The 21,532-nt window shown below is 34.3% G+C and overlaps 1 protein-coding gene across 1 annotated transcript in view; it reads right to left on the bottom strand.

Moving 5' to 3' along the window:
- Positions 1–21,532, bottom strand: part of LOC133206146 (probable ATP-dependent RNA helicase DHX37) — a 725,850-nt gene that overhangs the window by 187,479 nt on the left and 516,839 nt on the right. Inside the window, exon 17 of the mRNA XM_061342078.1 lies at positions 18,042–18,107. Within this exon, the coding sequence (XP_061198062.1) occupies positions 18,042–18,107 (66 nt within the window). The remainder of the gene's footprint in view (positions 1–18,041; positions 18,108–21,532) is intronic.

Raw genomic sequence — 21,532 nt, 5'->3', positions numbered from 1 at the left:
GCTCGATTCAGTGTAATAAAAAAAAATGTGGCAGGGGCCGTGCCACCCCAACACCCAATAATTTTGCCAGTATGCTTTATACTATAGAAAAATAGCTATTTGATGCTTGTACCTCTATAAAAAAAAAAAGGCGTCTGATGGATTTTTTAAAAAAAAAAAATTGTGCTTGTCAAGGAATTTTGGTAGTCCCCCCCCCCCCCCCACCCCACACACACACACACTGAAATTGCTTCCTACGGGCCTGAAAATTAGGGATAGCCCAGATTAATTTATGGATGTACATACAAGTATATTACTGTATATGTTTAGATTACGGTTAAGCAGAAACAGAGTCTTTGTTCTAAATACACTTCAAAAAGCATAAGTAATTTATACATTGCAGGTGATTGAAAATTTTACCTATTACGGTTCAAATTTAAGTTAGGCCTAGGTGAAATATTAGAGTTTTCGCAGATAGACAACTAAATGTAATAGAATGAAACACAGACAGAACAAAAAATATACTGTATATGGTATATATGCGACCGATTTGTGTAATCCTCTACCAAATTCTGTGTTTCGTGGTCATTTTAAAAAAATATAATTTTTTTTTTTTACATTTAATCACCATACATGCAAAATTTATATCCTGTAGTTGTGTAAAATTTAATGACTCTCGTTGAATTACATGTATAAAATATAAAATTAAAAAAAAATCGCTAATAGTTATGGAAGAACCCCCCCCCCCCCCCCCCCCCCATGTTAAATGTGTTGTATCTGTCAATCCAATGCTACGCTTGATTTTATTTTTTTGGTTTAAATTAGAGCAATTATAACATTTCTTGCAAACATTAGATGTCTTCAAGCCAATAATATATTGTCAAATCCAGTAGAAGATTTGGGTTGTTGTGCATTTAGCTTATACAATAATTTTATAATTGAACGATTTATGAGATGTTCAACACTTTTTTTTTAAAAACTTGGTGGCAGGTAGGCAATATTAATATATAGGCATATACCGGTACATGGGCTACAGTTAATTTTCAGCTTTAACCATACATTTCTTTTTCAGGCACGATAGATAATACAAGAAGGTATATCTTTAACCTCAAATTGTTCGGATCATGCATGTTCTTTTCCGTTTTTAGCATGCTACGGAAAACGACAACGTGATCCAAAGTTCTATCATTTTATTTCTAACCAATTAATTTGAAAATTTTTAACATAAAGATTTTATTTTTATTTCATCAACTGAAAATTTTCAGTAGTTCTTATGTATTGTTTGAATGGGAAGTTTAATGAACCACAAATTATGTTGAGTATTTATTATTTAGTACTAACGATCTTCAAGATTTCATAACATTTACGGGTTATCCTACTTAAGAGATATTAACGTGCAGAAAAAAAAAATATAATAGTTTACAGTGTATGCTACACACATGGTGTTTTTCTCGGTTAAGCACAAAACTTTGAACAGTTTAAAGAAGAAGCCACCTTTTCCCGACTTGCGGGGATGGGGTGCGGGTGTCACTTTACCCTTTGGCGTTGGGATCTTCTGTATCGGCTTCTACAGATCGACATGTAGATGTTTACTTCTGGTACACATATCTCTTATTAATTTTTAACTTTATAATTGCGACTATTTAATTTCAAGAATTCTTAAAGAAGCTCTAAACACTGCATACTAAAGAGTTCTACTTGTTGGGTAGTTTTCACTCGGCACACCTCGGCCGATTCGTACCTCTGTGATGAAGGTGACGGAATCAGCCGAGGTTTGCCGAATAGGGTAGTTTTATGCAGTTAGAGTGAGCTGCCCTTAGAAGTAAGATAGGTGTTAGTTTGTGTGAAAGCCCCCCCCCCCCTTCCGCTTGGGAAAAAATTCCTGGATCTGCCCTTGCAAGCTGCAACAGATTTTTAACATAAAATGTCTATACAAAGGATTAGTAAAATTTTTTAATATCTGTATTTGATACTATTTTATACATGTAGATTAATCAAAATTTCGTAAATATGAAATCTCTCTCTGTATGTGCCGTTACTTTTACGTGAAAGTAGGTTATTTGATGGTTGTGTTCAAGATTGTAGCAGGTCTCCTTTGCAGAACTGTTGTTTATTTCTATCACTGATAAGTCGATGGTAGAGAGTTGATTGTAAGCTTAACTTAGCAGCCAGGTGATAGATATTACATGTAACTGTATTTAACGGAAAGCTTGTCAAGCCGCTAGATGTTAGATTCTGGATAAAATAAAATTAAAAAAAAAAACCTTTGGTATAATGTACAATGTAATCCGAAGTGGTACTAATTAAGGAGAGCATCTTGGATTTAATACACTGATTCTTCATTTGTGACTATAATCTTTTAAAAAATGCGGCACTATTGACCAAAATTTATACTGCATTTTGTAAAGTGCGGACATCTGAATACATTATTTTTGTAGCTTGAAAAATATTTCATCTAAAACTCGATCACCAAAAATTATTTTTATTGATTAACAAGCTAGCCGTGAGTGTTCTTGTTGTTCATGATGAGTTCAAGTCCTGCAGTGAACATCTTTGTGTATATATATCAGGCACGTAGTAACGTTTTTCGAACGTATATGTGGGTTTTTTTTTTTGGGGGGGGGGGGGGGTATGTTTGGAAAAGGAGGGCAGACAACCCCCCCCCCCCCCCCCCCCCCCGAATACTACATGCCTGTTTATAAATAGAGACGAGGAAAATATTTTGTAGCTCTTTATCTTAATTCATTCCAAAAACTATAATGTTTTATCAAAATTAGAATACATGTATACTTGTATTTCAGGAATTTTTTTTTCTCTTAATTGTCATCTGTATGAAAAGATGAAGATAACGAACAGTATTCAATCTGGAAAGTCCAATGAAAAGATACAAATTTGGAGCAGAGCAAACATGGACCTCAAAATTTAGAGGTGGGATCAGGTGCCATTGGAGGAGTGAGCATCCCCTGCCCCGCCGTGTGCTCCTTGACATGATCGGGAAAAACGGAAAACCCATAGACAGTTCAGTGTATAAATAATGGCCTAACAATTAGTATGAAAAACATCAGTCAGCATTTGACTCAATGATAAGTTGTACGTGCTTCCAAGATCATTGTATCGACCATAAAACTTGCGAAAAGATGACATCAAACGAGACTGTTGATATCCTTGTTTCATCAACTTGTTTGTCAATTGCTTGCCTCGTTTTAGAAATTGTTCATAGGTAGAGCATGCTCTTGTGTATCGAGAGATGCAGGTGATAAGGGTATATTGCTATATAAGTAAGGAAGGTGACGATTGAAAAGTTGAAGTCATCACGTTTATCATGAAGCTTTGTTGTTAGGTTACCATTAACGTCTTTTTCTAGTAAAATATCTAAATATGAAACAGATGTGTCAGACTGTGTGGTATCTTCACTGGGATATATCGAGTCAACATATGAATGAAAGTAATTGTTGTTAATTGATAATACGTCGTCGATATATCGAAATGTCGAGTTGAAGGCCACAGCAAGTGTTTTCTTCTTCTCGTGTAGAAGTTTTTGAATAAATTCCAACCTTCCTGTGAAACAGTACAAAAAATAAAGAAAAATTGTCTTCGCTTATATTACCTTCATAACCGTATACTTGTAGACCTCGGTGTTTATCCTTGCAGAACACACGTATTGAATGAGGATTTTTCTTATCTATAGCAGACAGCAGCAGCAGCACACGATTGTATCCGATGCAGTTAACATATTAAGGACACCCATTTCTTATTTTCAAAACAATGTACTAAATGAATTATTGTGACAGCAATTTTTTTCCCGGATGAAGACTTCAGCAACCTGTCAGGAAGAACATTTGACCCTGAAGAGTTGAAGAAACATATATATATATATGTGTGTGCAAAACCAAACGATCAATTGAAATATTTCTTCTCAATCTCTTAATTTAATAAAATCCAAAAAAAAAAAAAAACTAAACAAACAAACAAACAAACAAACAAAAAAAAAAAAAAAAACATGCAAGTCATGGATACGTATAGTCTCTGTGTATCTGCAAAAAGAAGTTAACTGGACTTTAAAATGCCTTTCTTCCTGATAAATTATTTAATTATGTACAAATTAGTTCATGTTTACAGAAATCTAAGGTGACGTGTATACATGTACTTCCGATCGATCTCAATACTAATACATGTAATTCCATCTACATTGTACACTGAAAACCAAAATGACTGCATGATAAGACTGAAGCTCTATAATGTTTATGCTAAGAGAGGCATGAAGGAAGTTTGAAACACGCGTGCATCTTTTTTCAGTTTAACATTTACAGAATCACGCACATGTATTTTAATAAAAAGCTGGTAATGTCTCAATATGACTGTCTGTTCCACATGAGCGCATCCACTTCACTTTAATCTTCACTTGTTTTGTAAGAAAACAAAATCATTAAAACATTTCAATTCTATCATTTCTCAATCATTTTTGCTTCAGATTTCATACAGTACAATTCAACTTGAAACAATCCGGTATGGCATGACTTTTTTGCATCCAATGGAGTAGTCTTTATTTTCAGTGATCCATCTGAGTGTAATCTGCAGATCAAACATGACTAGCTAGAGTCACTGTTTTTGCATTTCGGCAAGCTACAGAAAATGCCTAGTAATGATAGTTAGCCACTATTTCCGTTGTTTCCACGTTTACTTTGAATTTTCTGCATTTTCAATGGCCGGAACATATACACTAGACAAAATTGCTAACGCACCACTTGTTATTCTTGTTTGTGAATTGAACATTTACATAATTGGTACTTGTATATCTAATATACCATCTTTCCCAATACAGTGGAATTGACAAATGTCTCAGTGTCATGACAAAAAACTTTGTGACCTTCTTGCCCGAAAACCATTTTCCCGACATGCACTGCGCATCGTTTCTTTCAAATATATGAAGTTGGTAATTACAAATTGTGGTCCGTGAGGTTGCAACAAAAGCAGTCTCCGAGTGAAAATCAAATAATATACAGCGATTGACTATCATATTGCCTAGTATTCATCCAGTGCCTTGGTGTCCATACCTAGTCTACCTAACTTCCGGTTGCCCCAGTTTTGTGGAAGAATCTTGAAATTGTCCTGTGGTGCTTATTAAATGCCATGGCTATCTAAAGTAAACAATTTTTATATTTGTTAATCTAATTGTAACTAATCTTCACTAGAAGAAAGAATGATGTATGAATTGTTTTAATTTTTTTTATATACAAATTTCTCCAAAGCAACCCCCTGCACACGCCATACTAGCTAACTGCTTAGGCACGCTTTTCCAAGGTCAAACGTGGCATAGTTGTAATTTTTTCTGGGTTTTTAGTTAGTACAAACATAAATACGAAAGCCTAGAGGGGTCAAATAAGAAAATGAAAAAAAAAAAATAAAAAGTCGTAATAACGAGATAAAATGTCGTTATTACGAGATAAAAAGTCGTTATTACGAGATAAAAAGTCGTTATTACGGCTTAAGAAAGTCGTAATAACGAGATAAAAAGTCGTTATTACGACTTAAGAAAGTCGTAATAACGAGACTTTTTATCTCGTAATAACGACTTTTTATCTCGTTATTACGACTTTCTTAAGTCGTAATAACGACTTTTTATCTCGTTATTACGACTTTCTAAAGTCGTAATAACGACTTTTTATCTCGTAATAACGACTTTTTATCTCGTTATAACGAAGTCGTAATAACGACTTTTTATCTCGTTATTACGACTTTCTTAAGTCGTAATAACGACTTTTTATCTCGTTATTACGACTTTCTAAAGTCGTAATAACGACTTTTTATCTCGTAATAACGACTTTTTATCTCGTTATTACGACTTTCTTAAGTCGTAATAACGGCTTTCTTAAGTCGTAATAACGACTTTTTATCTCGTTATTACGACTTTCTTAAGTCGTAATAACGACTTTTTATTTCAGATCCGAGAAGCGGAAATACATGTACATGTACTACCTAGAATGTGTTGAGTAGGCGTCCATGAAAATATGGAGACTTCTTATCCATATATAATTATATATAGTCTGGAGCTTAACTTTTTTGAATTTTAACCTGTATCTAAAACATACTACAGAAGGGACAATCAATTCTGTCTATCCAATACTTTAATAAAGGAAGCGACCACGGGCACCTGACGTTACTTATTTTTCTTTTAGTATAAAAAATTTAAAAAATATTATATAGACCCCCTACCTAATCTTTAAGAAATAGGATGCAACCACAGGCACCTGACGTTACTTATTTTTCTTTCAATAAAAAAATATACCCCCTACCTAATAATTAGGTAGGGGGTATATTTTTTCATTAAAAGAAAAATAACATCAAGTGGCAGCGACTCAATTTTCTATAAACAGGCACTTAGTATCGTTTTTGAAAGTTGGGGGGGGGGGGGGATTTTTACAACTTACCTAGCCAAATTTTATTCACCACCAATGAACATTTTTCAACAGTTAAAGGTTATAACTGGCAAAAAAGTGGGGGCAGCCCCCCCCCCCCCCCCCCCCCGATACTACATGCCTGATAAATGCGTTGTACCTGCTGACTTTCGTCGACAGTCCAGACGTCGGGTAACATCGATTATTTTTCATTTGAGAAAATGTCGAGCAGTTATCCGTGTAAATGGTCGTCACATAAGACTCTTCCATTAATTTCATCATGCAGTAATTTAACCAATATCAATTACACCAGGAAACACAGATCCGTTGTGAATTGGTAAAGAAATTTAGGTATCTGGAGAAATTGACTAAGGAAAGTGATAACACCCCCCCCCCCCCCCCCCCCCCCGCAATAGTTTTGTCGGCTCCTCATAAATAGTTCACTAAAATTTTTTTAATTTAGTGATTTTCCCCCTGTAAACTTAAAGTCTCCGTTGTATGAACATAAGGAGAACATAATATTCTTTCTGGGTTTGACAAGAAATCAGATATGTATTGATGTCTTCTACAGCATGCGTGAGTTGTACTTACATTATTTTTTTTTTTAATTTAAATGAAAAAGATAACTCGAGTTAAGCAATAGAACATTTAGAAAGAAAATATGTACATAAGTATATGCCAAAAATATAAAATTACGAAAAATACTCATCTAAATAAATATACTTCACTGCACAATTATATAGAAAGGATATTTGCGTAAATGTGCGAAAACATTATCAATGAAACAGAATTTAGTAGTAAATTTTATGTCTAAATTCAAAGATCGAAGATCGGACGATGTTTTTTGTCCTGTCTGCCCTTCATTCTTGCTGTCTACGAAAAAAATTAATACATGTACAGTATCTCAATGAACTTTGAACTGTAGTTTAGATGAATATGTATTGATCACAAGCATAAACTTGCATCATCTCAACATTTGTGTTTTACGAGGTGTGTACGGCAAACAACAATATTAGGTTATCGCTATACATCTTGAGATAATCTTCATCTCCATTTTAGTGCATGGATTTATCAAAAAAAAAAAAAAAAAAAAAAAAAGTAAAAGAGGATTTAAAACATAATTCAAAGTTTTACAAGTCATACTTTGTTCAGGAAGGAGGAATTTATCGCTGTTAATAAAAGAAAAACTAAAATATTTTGTGTGTGTGTGTGTGTTCATTTATTTATTATTGGCATAAAATATGATTGCAAGGTCTACTTCTTTCGCGATTGGCTGAGTGTGATTCGGAAACTTCCAGTACTGCCAAATACCAAATACGTGTATCCTGTGACCATCATCAGCGGAGGAAAAACCTCCATTAGGGGAGAAAGAGATATTGAATATAAGGTACATTTAGAAAGTGCATATAGATTAAAACCCTTCGATGTATTGACTTTTTTTTTCAGAGAGCCTTGTCTGGATTTTTTTTTTATTGAAAAGCCGACCTCTACCCCATTTTTTGTTATTACATTGTGATCAAACCTGCCATTTTTTTTCTGCCGGAAATGGGGTGGGAATAAAATCTAACCATTGCCCCCTGATTTAAGAAGCCCCCTGATTTAAGAATCGGGTTTCTGTGAAGCTCTTTAGTATTTCGTTTATAAATTGTTTCCTTGGTCTACACGGTTTGTCTGAAGTTTTAAGATTCAAGAAGAAAATTAAAAGAAATTAAATATTTCAACTGTGCTGTATGTGATTATTGAAATCGGGGTGGGGGTATCGGATTTGGATATCGATTTAGACTCTCTAAGTAATGGTCAACTTGAATCATCTGGTTGATTGTTTTTAATATATCGATCTGTTATTTCACGGGTTTTACTTAATTACAAAATAATTTAGGATATGGCTATAATTTAGGGGCTGGCAATATTTTTTCGATTCAAATCAAAGTTGAGAGAGAGAATCAAGCTTAATTTACTTCTCACTTCTCCTTGAAAAATCTGACAAACAAAAAAAAAATAATAATCATCTGAGAAAATTGGGGTTGGGGGTTGGGTTACATTCCTCCCTATTTGTCCCAGTGTATGCAAGACAGATTAGGGGACGATCATTTGATTTTGAAAGGGGGTGGCTGGAAATTTTTCCCGAGTCCAATTTATTTTTTATGTCGGTGAAGGACTATTTATTTTCATAGCATCAGTCAAAGACAAATTCTTTATTTTCTTGCCAGTCAAGAACGGATTATTTATTTCCAAGACCAACATTTTAGAGGACAGATTATTTATTACCCCCCTCCCCTAGCAATCAAATGGTCGTCCCCTTATTTGGTTCCAAAAGCCCCCCCCCCCCCCCCCCCCCCCGTAGGATCAAAATGTATTGATAATTGATGATTAACGTTCTTTAAGCTTTCACTGTAAATCATTTTTTTTAATTTTGATCTTTTTATTTAAAATCAATCGAAAGATACAAATAATTTATTTTTTTAACAGAATCTGTTCCCTGCATTATCATGCTCTTGTCATACTATATAGCTGCTCTTGACTGTGACGTCACATCGACTTGAAAACTCGAGATGTGCACACTAAATATGCACCTCTTAGCTGGGGTGAAACAAGTGGGCGGATCATGGATCTTCAAATTTTTGTAACCTGTTTTCTGTACTAAACACTGCTCGCTTTCGTCTCCTCTTCTGCTATTTGATTACCTAAGTAAAGGAAAACTTTAATCTAAAGGAATAAAGTTTGTGTGTTGTACTACGATGACAGAATACCTTATATTACATACAATGCCTATACGCCATTTTGCCACAGAAAGTTCGGGAAAACAGTGTACGTGTGACGTCGCATTTCGAAAAGTGACGTCGAACAGGAGTTGTCTGCAGTGTATTGGCAGTGTTGACATCGTCGCATTTCTCTGGTTATTTGTTGGATTTAATCGTTGTTACGACTGTAAAAATACTTGTTAGTGTTTTCGGTTATCGTAATGAATATGCATTGGTATGTATTTTCGTTCTCTGCGAGTTATTTCTTTAGGATATCGGCTTGTATAGTCTTCATTCATGGATACTTATAGAATGAAAGATACTTGGGATTTAAGCGCAGCGTGACAGTACAAATACTTCTACCGTGTTAATTACCGTTTAATTTGTACATCGCGTGGACTGATTAACAATACAGACCGAATACACATTGTATATGGATTAACTACAGGATTTTTACCTAACTCAACTGGCGCATGCTCAAAGGGGTTAGTCGCCGCTCAGCGGCGACTAACCCCTTTAGGCATGCGCCAACTAACCCCATAAAATTTTCATCTAACCCCTGCCAATACAAGCAACCTTGTTTACACAAATAAATAAACAAACACAACAATAAACAAATAAATTAAAAAGAAAAAAAAACCAATATTACAAGAAATAAAAAATAAATTATTTATAGAGAGATAAACAAAATCTTTACCCCAATACTGTATTAGACACAAAATGCAGAGAATTAAGGCAACATTTTTTTTTCTTCTGAGCTACAAGTACATGTAAGGAGACTTAGTTGCTTATTTTTTTCAATTCTTTATATTCCGAATGAAATAATTATTCCGAGTTAAAATAATACCCTGTTCATGGTATAACATTTTTTAAACATCAGCCATGACCACAACTTGATTAAACAAAAGTTAAATACTACTGTCTGCATTTAAAGCTCAATACTTTGAATATTATCAGCAAAATCTTTATTTTCAACATAAAGCATTATTATTTATTTCACATATCTCCAAAAAATATTGATATTTCAAAATGTCTCAAAAAGGTGTTGCACTCCTGACAATTTTAGCATCGTTTTGGGGCATAACTTTCTTGTTATTTGAGATATCAAGGAGATATTTGGCAGGTATTTAGACACTATCTAAAGACATATGCTGAGACATAGAAATTTATTTTCATTGCCTGTATTTTTAGTGTGGGTTGATAAATATGCGTTTGGTCATTTTTTTTTTTAATTCACCCATATACCCAATCTGGATTAAATGTGGAATTATCTTGAAAATTTGCCGAGCTTTAAACACACTCGTTTGTTTACATTTACAGGTTCTTACACAGTGAACAATTGAACATTGTACAAGACGATAAACTTCCTTAACGATCCCAATAAACAAGACATTTATTATTATAAACACAGAAATAAGTACTTACAATTTGTAAATCCTTAGGCTTCTTCAGTCTTTGTGATGAAAACAGATCAATGAACACAGATACTCTCTTTCCTTGAATTTCAAACTTTTGTAAACACACGTTATTTTTTCAACAAAAATGACACGTGACGATGTGGAAAATAGACAAGTCGTACTTAAATGATGTATTCATACATGTTCACATTGTCTTATTTACATATCATACCAAAATAATGTGAGAGGACATTTTCGGTTTATTTCGTGTAAGTACACAACCAAAATTATTGTTAAAGAGTAAAAATTTGATATGAATGATATTTACCACGAGTAGTTGAAACTGAAACAACTAAAGATATAGGAACTATTTATTCAGGGCATGATTATAAAAGGTTTGTGCTCAAAATCCAACTTTGCAGGTAATAGTAGGGATCATTTCGCTACGCGAGCTGACTCAAAAATGTCTCACTGTGGGCTGATTTCAGGGCTAGACACATAGAATTTTTTAGTACTTGCCCTCGGACAGGTTTCCATCGTAAAATTACTCCTACCAAATAAATATGTCCCACCTTTTCTTAAATAACACTAAATTGAAGCATTATCATTAACATTTATGACCAGCCTAGACCCAAAATCACTTTAACTCTCCTTCGGAGAAATTTAGGGGGAATTTTTTAATTCTAGGGAGACTTTTTAGCTATGTGGTGTGCACTGATTATTGAACTTAGATTTTAATTATATGTAAATGTATATACATGTATATTTGCATTTCCCTGTATTATTTAAATGAAAATAAAAAATAATACCTACATTATTTTATTATGAAAAACACTCATGAATGTTGATTGAGCATTCGACTTCATGACTGCGTGTGTTCTCCAGTCATCACCTCCAATTTTAATTACAGCAAAACATGTTTGTATCGTGTATTCACGGCATGAATTTTACATTTTGACAATGAAAAGGTCTAAAATCCTCTTCAACCATGTCAACATTTTTGACATGACATTGATACCTGCAATATTTATGTCTTGTGTATATTTTAACAATACATGAATGGGTTTATTCTAGAGGAGTTCCAACTGAGTATTTGATGTAGTGGTAAACTGCATCCAAAACTGATGCTCTGCTGTGATTCATTTTATTTTAACAGCAGTAAAACAAGCAACATTTGAGTATATAATTTTTCGTTATCTGGAAAAGCACTTGTCCGCAGGCAGGTACCACTTGTCAAATAACTTGCCCCCCAAACATAATTGGTTGTCCCGGGTGTTGGGCAATGCTATTTGTCTATCTCTGTGATTTAAACCAATTTTTGCATAATAAAACTGTCCATGTTTTCACCAACACAGTATGATCTTTCTGTACTAACAGATCATATATGACTTCACTGATTTGTTGGACGTGCAGAGTAGGGAAACAGTGGATCAATTTATTTCAAAATCTGTTTATGTTAATAGGCTCCAAGACCATAAACTGGGAACAGACTTAGGTCAAAACTTCAAATCAATATAATTTTAAAAATAATTTTGATAATGAAACAAAATTTTCAACATGTGTTAAAATTTGTGTATTATAAAAAATCTGTAAGTTTTTATGCAAACATTGTTAAATGGAACTCGAGATATAAAAATTCAAAATTTTGACCTAAGTCTGTTATCAGTTTATGGTCTTGAGGCCAGAATTTAAATTGAAAAAAAAATTTATATAAGATGGTGAAGTAGAACAAATTTTCAAACAAGAGGCCCATGGGCCACAATGCTCACCTGAGTCAATATGGCCCTGCTGTTCTTCATCAGCAGATTTCTTCTCCTATATATTCATATGTAAAGCTTTGAATTTAAACTATCTGAAGACCTGGGGGTGGGTGGGTGTGGATTTGAACAAACTTGAATCTAAACTACCTGGGTATGTTTCCATATCAATATGACTAATCATGACTTTCTTGTTCTTGAGAAGAAAACTTTTAAAGATATTTCCAATATATGTTCATTTGTAAAACTTTGATCCCCAGGGTTGTGGTTAACTTTTGAAAACATAGGGGCCATGTGGGCTCCTAACTTTTCAAATTTTACGGGCCCACAATTGACCCAGGGGCCCAAATTATATGTTAATTAAAAATAAAAACAAAAAAAATTCTTAAATTTTTTTTACCGATTTCTTTATTAAAATTCCTAGTGTCAATATGTTCGCAGACCAGTATTTGAATTTTCGTCAGGTTTTCCCTTTTTTAAAAAAAAAATTTGGATACAATAACATGTTCATTTCATTTTGTAGCATTTACCAGTAATCCTACAACTGACACATCTATTGTTTAACGGGACATATTAAATTACATACAACCTGTAATGCAGTATGGTTCTAACCTTTTGTATTTGACATGATAATTCAAATTCTATCTATGAATAACTAGTCCTGATGGAGTGCCTCACAGCTGATTGTTACAATATTTTTTTAAGAACAATCTCAAATGTTTGCTCTCCTATCATCAAGATTGCAAATTAACCACTTTGATAAATCACCACATTTGACAAGTCATGTACATGTTTGATTAATATGCTTGCACACAATACAAATAATCTAGGTTAGTAGAGCATTTGTTCAAAAACTGAAAATACAATACAAAAACTGAAATGTGATTATGTTCTTGAAAAAAAATTGTTCGCCATGTGGGCGACCAGATTTTTAATATCTAATCACCCACAGCAGATTTTACTCGCATTTGCGAGTGGGCGAGTGGTTATCCACATCCCTGATCCCCCATTATGGCCCCACCCTACACTGGAGGATAACTTCAACAAACTTGAATCTACAATACTTGGGGATGTTTCCATATCTGAGGATGATTCCATATCAATACCACTAATCATGGCTTTGTTCTTGAGAAGAAGATTTTACATATTCCTATGTTAATTGATCCCCCATTGTGGCCCCAGCCTACCCCTGGGGGTTATGATTTGAACAAGAGGTCCATTGGCCACATCACTCACCTGAGCACTGTGGCTAGGAAAAAAGCAGAAATCAGTTCAGTATTGAAAAACTTTAATGCATAAGTGGTCTCTACCTACCCCTGAAAGGGGGGGGGGGGGGGTATGATTTGAACAAAATTGAATCTACACTAACTAAAGAACGTTTACATATTTCTTTGACTAACTGTGACTTTTTTCCTACAAGTTTGAACTTTCATTATGGTCCCACCCTATATCCGGGGGTCATGATTTGAACAAATGTGAATCTTCACTATCTTAGGATGCTTCCTTATAAATATGACCAATCTTGCATTTGCTGTTCTTGAGAAGATTTTTAAAAAAAAAAAGGCCTATGTATTCCTATGTATATAATAACTTTAATCATCAATCATGGCCCCACCCTATCCCAAGGAGGTCATGATTTGAACAAACATGAACCTACACTACCTTAGGATACTTCTGAATAGTTAATAACTAATCTTGGCTTTGCTGTTCTTGAGAAGAAGATTTTTCTTATATACTCCAATATATTTGATTGTCCAATGTAGCCCAGCCCTACCCCCAGGGGTCATGATTTGAACAAACTTGAATCTAAATTACCTGAGGATGCTTCCATATAAATATGGCCAATCATGGCTTTGCTGTTCTTGAGAAGAAGATTTTTAAAGATTTTTCCAATATACTCCTATATAAAACTTTGATCGTCCATTGTGGCCCCACCCTAACCATGAGGGTCATGATTTGAACAAACTTGAATCTCCTCTACCTGAGGGTGTTTCCATAAAAATATGACCAATCATGGCTTTGCTGTACTTGAGAAGATTTTTATTAAAAAATTTTCTTATTTATTCCTATGTATAACTTTGATTGTCCATTGTGGCCCTACCCTATCCCTGAGAGTCATGATTTGAACAAACTTGAATCTACACTATCTGAGGATGCCTTCATATAAATATGACCAATCATGGCTTTGCTGTTCTTGAGAGGAAGATTTTTAAAGATTTCCTATATATTCCTATGAAAAATTTTTATAGTCCATTTTGGCCCACCCTACAAACTTGAGTCTACCCTACCTGAAAAAGATTCCACATGAGTTTCATCTTTCCTGATCCAGTGGTTCTTGAGAAGATTTTTAAAAGATGGCAGTAATTTTTCACTGATTTGTCATTATCTCCCCTTGGAAGAGGGCGTGGACCTCTATTAGAACAAACTTGAATCCCTTTACCCAAGGATACTCTGTGCCAAGTTTGGTTGAAATTGGGTCAGTAGTTCTGGAGAAGATGAAAATGTAAAAAGTTTACAACAACGATGACAACAACGACTTGAATCTAAACTACCTGAGGATGATTTCAAATCAATATGACTAATTGTTGCTTTGTTGTTCATGAGAAGAAGATTTTTAAAGATTTTTCCTGTATATACCTATGTAAAACTTTGATCCCCCATTGTGGCCCCACCTTACCCCCAGGGGTCAAGATTTGAACAAACTTGAATTTACATTACCTTAAGATGATTCCATATCAATATGACTAACTGTGGCTTTGTTGTTCTTGAAAAGAAGATTTTTAGAGATTTTTAAAAGATATTTCTATGTAAAACTTTGAACCCCCATAGTGGCCCCACCCTAGCCCCGGGGGTCATGATGGACAAACTTGAATCTTAACTGAGGATTCTTCCATATCAATTTGATTAATCATGGATTTGTTGTTCTTGAGAAGAAGATTTTAAACAAGAGGCCCATGGGCCACATCGCTCACCTGAGCACATTGGCTAGGAAAAAAAAAGCAAAAATCAGTTTAATATTGAAAAGTTACCGAAGGGGGGGGGGGGGTTGAATTTTAAACTACCTGATGATGTTTTCATATCAATATAAAAAATGGCATTGCTGTTCTTGAGCAGAAGATTTTTTCCCATTTATTCATTTGTAAAAATTTGATCCCCCCTTGTGGCCCGACCCTACCCCCATGGGGTCCCTCATTTGAAAAAATTTCATTCTACACTACCCAAGGATGCCTCCATATCAATTTTACTAATCATGGCTTTTCTGTTCTTGAGAAAGAGATTTTTTCCTGTATATTTCTATGTAAAACTTTGATCCCCTTTTGTGGCCCGACCCTACCCCCATGGGGTCATGATTTGAACAAATTTGAATCTACACTACCTGAGGATGCTTCCATATAAATATGAGCAATCATGGCTTTGCTGTTCTTGAGAAGAAGATTTTTTAAGATATTTTCCTATATATTTCTATGTAAAACTTTTATCCCCCATTGTGGCCCCATCCTACCCCCGGGGGTCATGATTTGTACAAACTTGAATCTTCACTATCTGAGAAATCTTCCATATAAATATGACCAATCACGGTTTTGCTGTTCTTAAGAAGAAGATTTTTAAAGATATTTTCCTATATATTTCTATGTAAAACTTTTATCCCCCATTGTGGCCCCAACCTACCCCTGGGGGTCATGATTTGAACAAACTTGAATCTACACAACCTGAGGATGCTTCCATATAAATATGACCAATTATGGCTTTGCTGTTCTTAAGAAGAAAATTTTTAAAGATATTTTCCTATATATTTCTATGTAAAACTTTTATCCCCCATTGTGGCCCCACCCTACCCCTAGGGGTCATGGTTTGAACAAACTTGAATCTACACTACCTGAAGAATCTTCCATATAAATATGACCAATCATGGCTTTGCTGTTCTTAAGAAGAAGATTTTTAAAGATATTTTCCTATATATTTCTATGTAAAACTTTGATTCCCCATTGTAGCCCCACCCTACCCCTAGGGGTCATGATTTGAAGAAACTTGAATCTACACTACCTGAGGATGTTTCCATGTAAGTTTCATCTTTCCTGGCCCTGTGGTTCTTGAGAAGAAGATTTTTAAATGATGCCATTATTTTTTCACTAATTCCTTATTATCTCCCATTGAAAGAGGGCGTAGCCCTTCATTTGAACAAACTTGAATCCCCTTCACCCAAGGATACTTTGTGGCAAGTTTGGTTGAATTTGGCCCAGTGGTTCTTGAGAAGAAGTTGAAAATGTGAAACGTTTACAGACGGACAGATGGACAGAGGGACGGACGGACAAAATGTGATCAGAAAAGCTCACTTGAGCCTTCGGCTCAGGTAAGCTAAAAAGTTTTTTCCTATATATTCCTATGTAAAACTTTGATCCCCCACTGCCACCCCATCCTTCCCCCTAGGGGTCAAGATTTGAACAAATTTGAATCTACACTATGTAATGAAGGTTTCACATAAGTTTCAACTTTTCTGGCCCAATGGTTCTTGAGAAGAAGATTTTTAAAAGATGACACCAAATTTTTCACCAATTCTTAATTATCTACCCTTGAAAGAGGACAAGGCCTTCATTTGAACAAATTTGAATCCACTTCACCCAAGGATGTTTTGTGGCAAATTTGGTCAAAATTTGCTCAGTGGTTCTTAAGAAGAAGTTGAAAATGTGAAAAGTTTACAGATGGACAGACAGACAGATGGAAGCCAGACAAAATCTGATCAGAAAAGCTCACTTGAGCTTTCAGCTCAGGTGAGCTAAAAATTATACAAGTACTGATGGTTTAAATAATGTTTTGCACTTATATTATCAAAACTGAATCACATGACCATATGTCTTTTTCCTTAAGTCTTTAAGCAATTATTAATAATCTATCTTTAAGCTAGGTATCTATGATCATCTTTTAAGGAGATGAAGATGGATTAATGGTTATTTAATTATGGTGTATGACACAATTTTAATCATACTCTAAGCACCAGTAAGCCATCTTTAAGCCAAGCTTAAGGAAGTGTTTCATCTTTTGAAGATATTTGAGCCTTTGGCTCAGAAGAGCTAAAAACTTTTCTCAGATAGGCTATATCATATTCAGTCCAGTTTATTGGTTTCATTTGCTTGTTTAATGTTTTCTTATAATTACAACAGACTGTTATGCATTCAAGATGGCCTAGAACTAAATAAAGTTCCATAAAAAAACTATTTTCTCTACTGACCAATGTCTGTCCCAAAATCAAAGTTTGATGGAGAAGTGTTTAATTATGCTCTAAACCAATGGGATACTTGCATACTTCAAAGCATTACCTATTTTTATGAGCAATGATGTCATATGTTTAATATGACATCTGTGAAGAAGATGATGTAAATTCTACATTTCAATGATTTTTTAAGGAAAAAATGTATTTTACATAATTATTTGGATTTAAAGTCATACAGCACTGGTTTGCTCCAACTCAATCTTTTGCTATAATGTGTAAAATTAAAAAAACAATGAAATATGTGAATATTGTACTGGAGCAGGCTTGCACTTTGTAAATTTTATAGTCAAGATTGGACAAATTTTATCCATTTTGTCCTTTTCTTAAAAAACAACAGAAAAATCCATATAATTTTTAATCACATAAGCAAGAATTGCCTATAATCTTCTTCCAGTCTGTAAGTTTTACTTTCATGTTGGGAGGGGGAGGGGAAGGAGAGACAAACTAATGTTCTTTAGACTTTCAACTCAATAAAAACCATTTTGAATAAATATTTTCCTTACCTTGATCTGTTCTGCATCAGGAGGAGTGGGATATGGAAAATTGACAACTTTATCAATGTTCATATCCTGAAGATAAAAAGACAGCTAAAATCAAAATGGATACACATCCAACTGGAGGCCCATGGGCCACAATTCTGACCTGAGTCAATATTGCCCGGTCTGTCTTCATCAGCCGATTTTTTCTATTATGTACAGAGTTATGCAAAAAGTATTTTGTTAAAATGACATTACTGTGTTACAAAAGCAGGGATAACACTTGGCAAAAATAGTAATACTGTGGCATATGTGTCATTTAAAATAACCAAAAAACAAGCTAATTCAGAAAATTTGCGTCCCCTGCTTAGGGAAAAAAGAAGAGCATGTGCAGTTTGGGGTGGAGGGTGGGGTGGGGTCGGGGTTGGACTCCCCCCCCCCCCCCCCCCCAGATTTGTAGAATTATTAAATGTATACATGTATATTGAAGCAAATAAAAAATGCCAATATGGATATAAAGATTTGATTGCTTATTCTTTAATATGTGTATAGAAGATTCTTTTTATATGGAATTTTTATCACACTGTAATAATGATTTTATGAGTTTGTACAAGCCAGACGTCATAACTTTTTCATTTCACATGCTGAATACTATCATTTAGTAAATCCAAAAAAAAAAAAAAATTTCAAAAAAAAAAAAAAAAAGGATCATCCAGGATTTGAACCCCGTACCTCTCACATGCTAAGCGAAAGTCATACCCCTAGACCACGGATGCACTTGATTGAACATCAAATTAAATGCAAACATTAGGTCACATATAGTGTTTATAAATATTCACGTCCGATATTGTCAAAATTTTACACAATACATGGTGTCTAATTTAGCCTTTACTAAACAGTTAAGAATATAAAGTCTGCCGACAATCTGTATTATACGTAATAACTCGATCTCCATATGCCCCTGTGCTAGAAATAGTACCAAGCGACTTTTTATACAAAAAAACAAAAAAAAAAAAAACGAGGCAGGACACTTTGAGAGGGGCTAAAGAGGCCCTAGGGAGTTATGGTATAAAATTTCATTGCAAAAGCTCAAAACCTTCTTGAGATATCACCCGGGAAAAGGAAGTGTTGCACACAAATAGAATTTATAAATTTACGACCTTGAACTTTGACATTTTGACCTCAGAATCAATAGGGGTCTTCCTTAGGCCACAGGGAGTTGTTATGTAAAATTTCATTGCAAAAGCTCAAAGGATTCTTGAGATATCGCGCAGAAATGAAAGTGTTAAAACAGACAGAATTTATGAATTTATGACCTTGATCTTTGGACCTCAAAAGGGTTCTTCTTTAGGCCATAGGGAGTTGCTATGCAAAATTTCATTGCGAAAGCTCAAAGGGTTCTCGAGATATCGTGCAGAAACGAAAGTGTTACAGACAGACAGAAATACAGACGGATGGACGGATTGACGGACAGACAGACCCAAATTGATATCCCCCACTTTCAGTGAAATCGGGGTACAACAAGCATTTTGAGAGTATTGCATTAATCAATACTACCGTAATTTTTTGAAGACAGGTCGATACTTTTTTTCTCAAATCCTTTAGGATCGCCCTATTTATTAAATAATTGACCTTTCTAAGGCTCAAGTTTATGAAAAATGACACAAAATCTGTAAAATTTACGTCAATTTTAAAACAAATCTGTACAATTTTCATAACTTTTTAAATTATTTTACCGAGAAAGATAATACACAATAAAGAATTAAATATTTCTTCCATTGATTTCTTGCAAATTAAGTTCCATTAAATATCCATCGATGTACCAAAAAAAAAATTATTCAATAATCTCGTAAATAATGTTTCATCAAAGTATATTTTACAACATGCTATCTGTCTCCATCTTGTGAAGTTTTTGTTTCTGGTGGAATCTAACATATTTCAAAACAGCAAAAGAGATGCAATAAAGTGATGCAAGTTTTAATTTCAAAAAAGAAAAGTAAAAAAAAAATTATTTCTTTGATCATTTCCTGTGACGACCGGAAGTGACGACTGACACTCTTAACCCAATTGGTTTTGCCCACTCCTCAAAGTCTATTACTCATAAATGTTTGGTGTCTTAATCTCTTACCGTTTTTGGTATCTCGCTCAGACAACTTCTCATTTTAAAGACAGGAAAACATGTGACCGGAAGGGAATTTTTGAAAGATATTTGAGATAACTCTAGACATTTGCAGTCTCAATAACATATCTAAAAATAATTTCAAATACTTCATCTATAAAGAATATTTATGGGAAAGTAAAATACTCAAATTATGTAGTTTTTCCCTGTAACTGGAAGTTGTCGTTTTTGTTTTTGGTGGGACCAACATCTTTTGAAACTTAGAAAGAGATGCAATAATGTGATGCAAGTTTGAATTAAAAAAAAGAAAAGTTGAATTTTTTATTTCTTTGATCACTTCCTGTGATGACTGGAAGTGATGGCTAACACTCTTAACCCAAATGGGTTTGCCTACTTCTTAAGGTGTGCTGCTCATATAAGATTGGTGTCTTAATCTTTTACCATTTTTGAGATCTTGCTCAGACAACTTCTCATTTTGAGGACAAAAACATGCGACTGGAAGTGAATTTTATAAAGATATTTGATGTTACTCTAGACATTTGCAGTCAGAATAACGTATTTAAAATTCATTTCAAATACTTCATCTATAAAAGATATTTATGGGAAAGTAAAATACTCAAATTATGTAGTTTTTCGCTTATAACTGGAAGTTGTTGTTTTGGTTTCCAGTGGGACTAACATCTTTCAAAAACTGCAAAAGAGATGCAAAAATGTGATGTTAAGTTTGAATAAAAAAAGAAAAGATGAAAATTTTGATTTCTTTGATCACTTCCTGTGATGACCAGAAGTGACGACTGACACCCTTATCCCAGACGGTTTTGCCTATGCCTTAAGGTCTATCACCCATGTAAGTTTGGTGGCTTAATCTCTTACCATTTCTGAGATCTTACTCGGACAAAATATTTTTGAAAAAAATGACAAGAGGCACAAGGGCCTTAATGGTCACCTGAGTATAAAACAACAATCCATAGAAGATCCGTATAGTATAAATAAACAGAACAAACTTGTATCTATACTACCTGAGGATGTTTCCATGTAAATATAACCAATCATGGCTTTGCTGTTCTTGAGAAAAGATTTTTTTTCAAGATTTTTCCTACATATTTCAATGTAGAAATTTCATTGTCCATTGTGACCCACCCTTCCCCTGGGGATCATGATTTTAACAAACCTGAATCTACACTACCTGAAGATGTTCCCACATTTCATCTTCCTTGGTCCAGTGGTTCTGGATAAGAAGATTTTTCCAATGTATTCACATGTAAAACTTTGATCATCCATTGTGGTCCCGTTCTACCCCCAGGTGTCATGATTTGAACAAACTTGAATCTACTCTACATCAGGATGCTACCATATAAATATAGCTGCAATAATGTAGCCCTCTCCCAATTTCTTTTTT

Source organism: Saccostrea echinata, unplaced genomic scaffold (assembly GCF_033153115.1).
Source record: "Saccostrea echinata isolate AGI-Se365-2 ecotype Australia unplaced genomic scaffold, CSIRO_AGI_Sech_v1 ptg000054l, whole genome shotgun sequence".
Lineage (NCBI taxonomy): Eukaryota > Metazoa > Mollusca > Bivalvia > Ostreida > Ostreidae > Saccostrea > Saccostrea echinata.
Note: the sequence above shows the minus strand (reverse complement) of the source record. Positions and strands in the feature narration are given on the sequence as shown.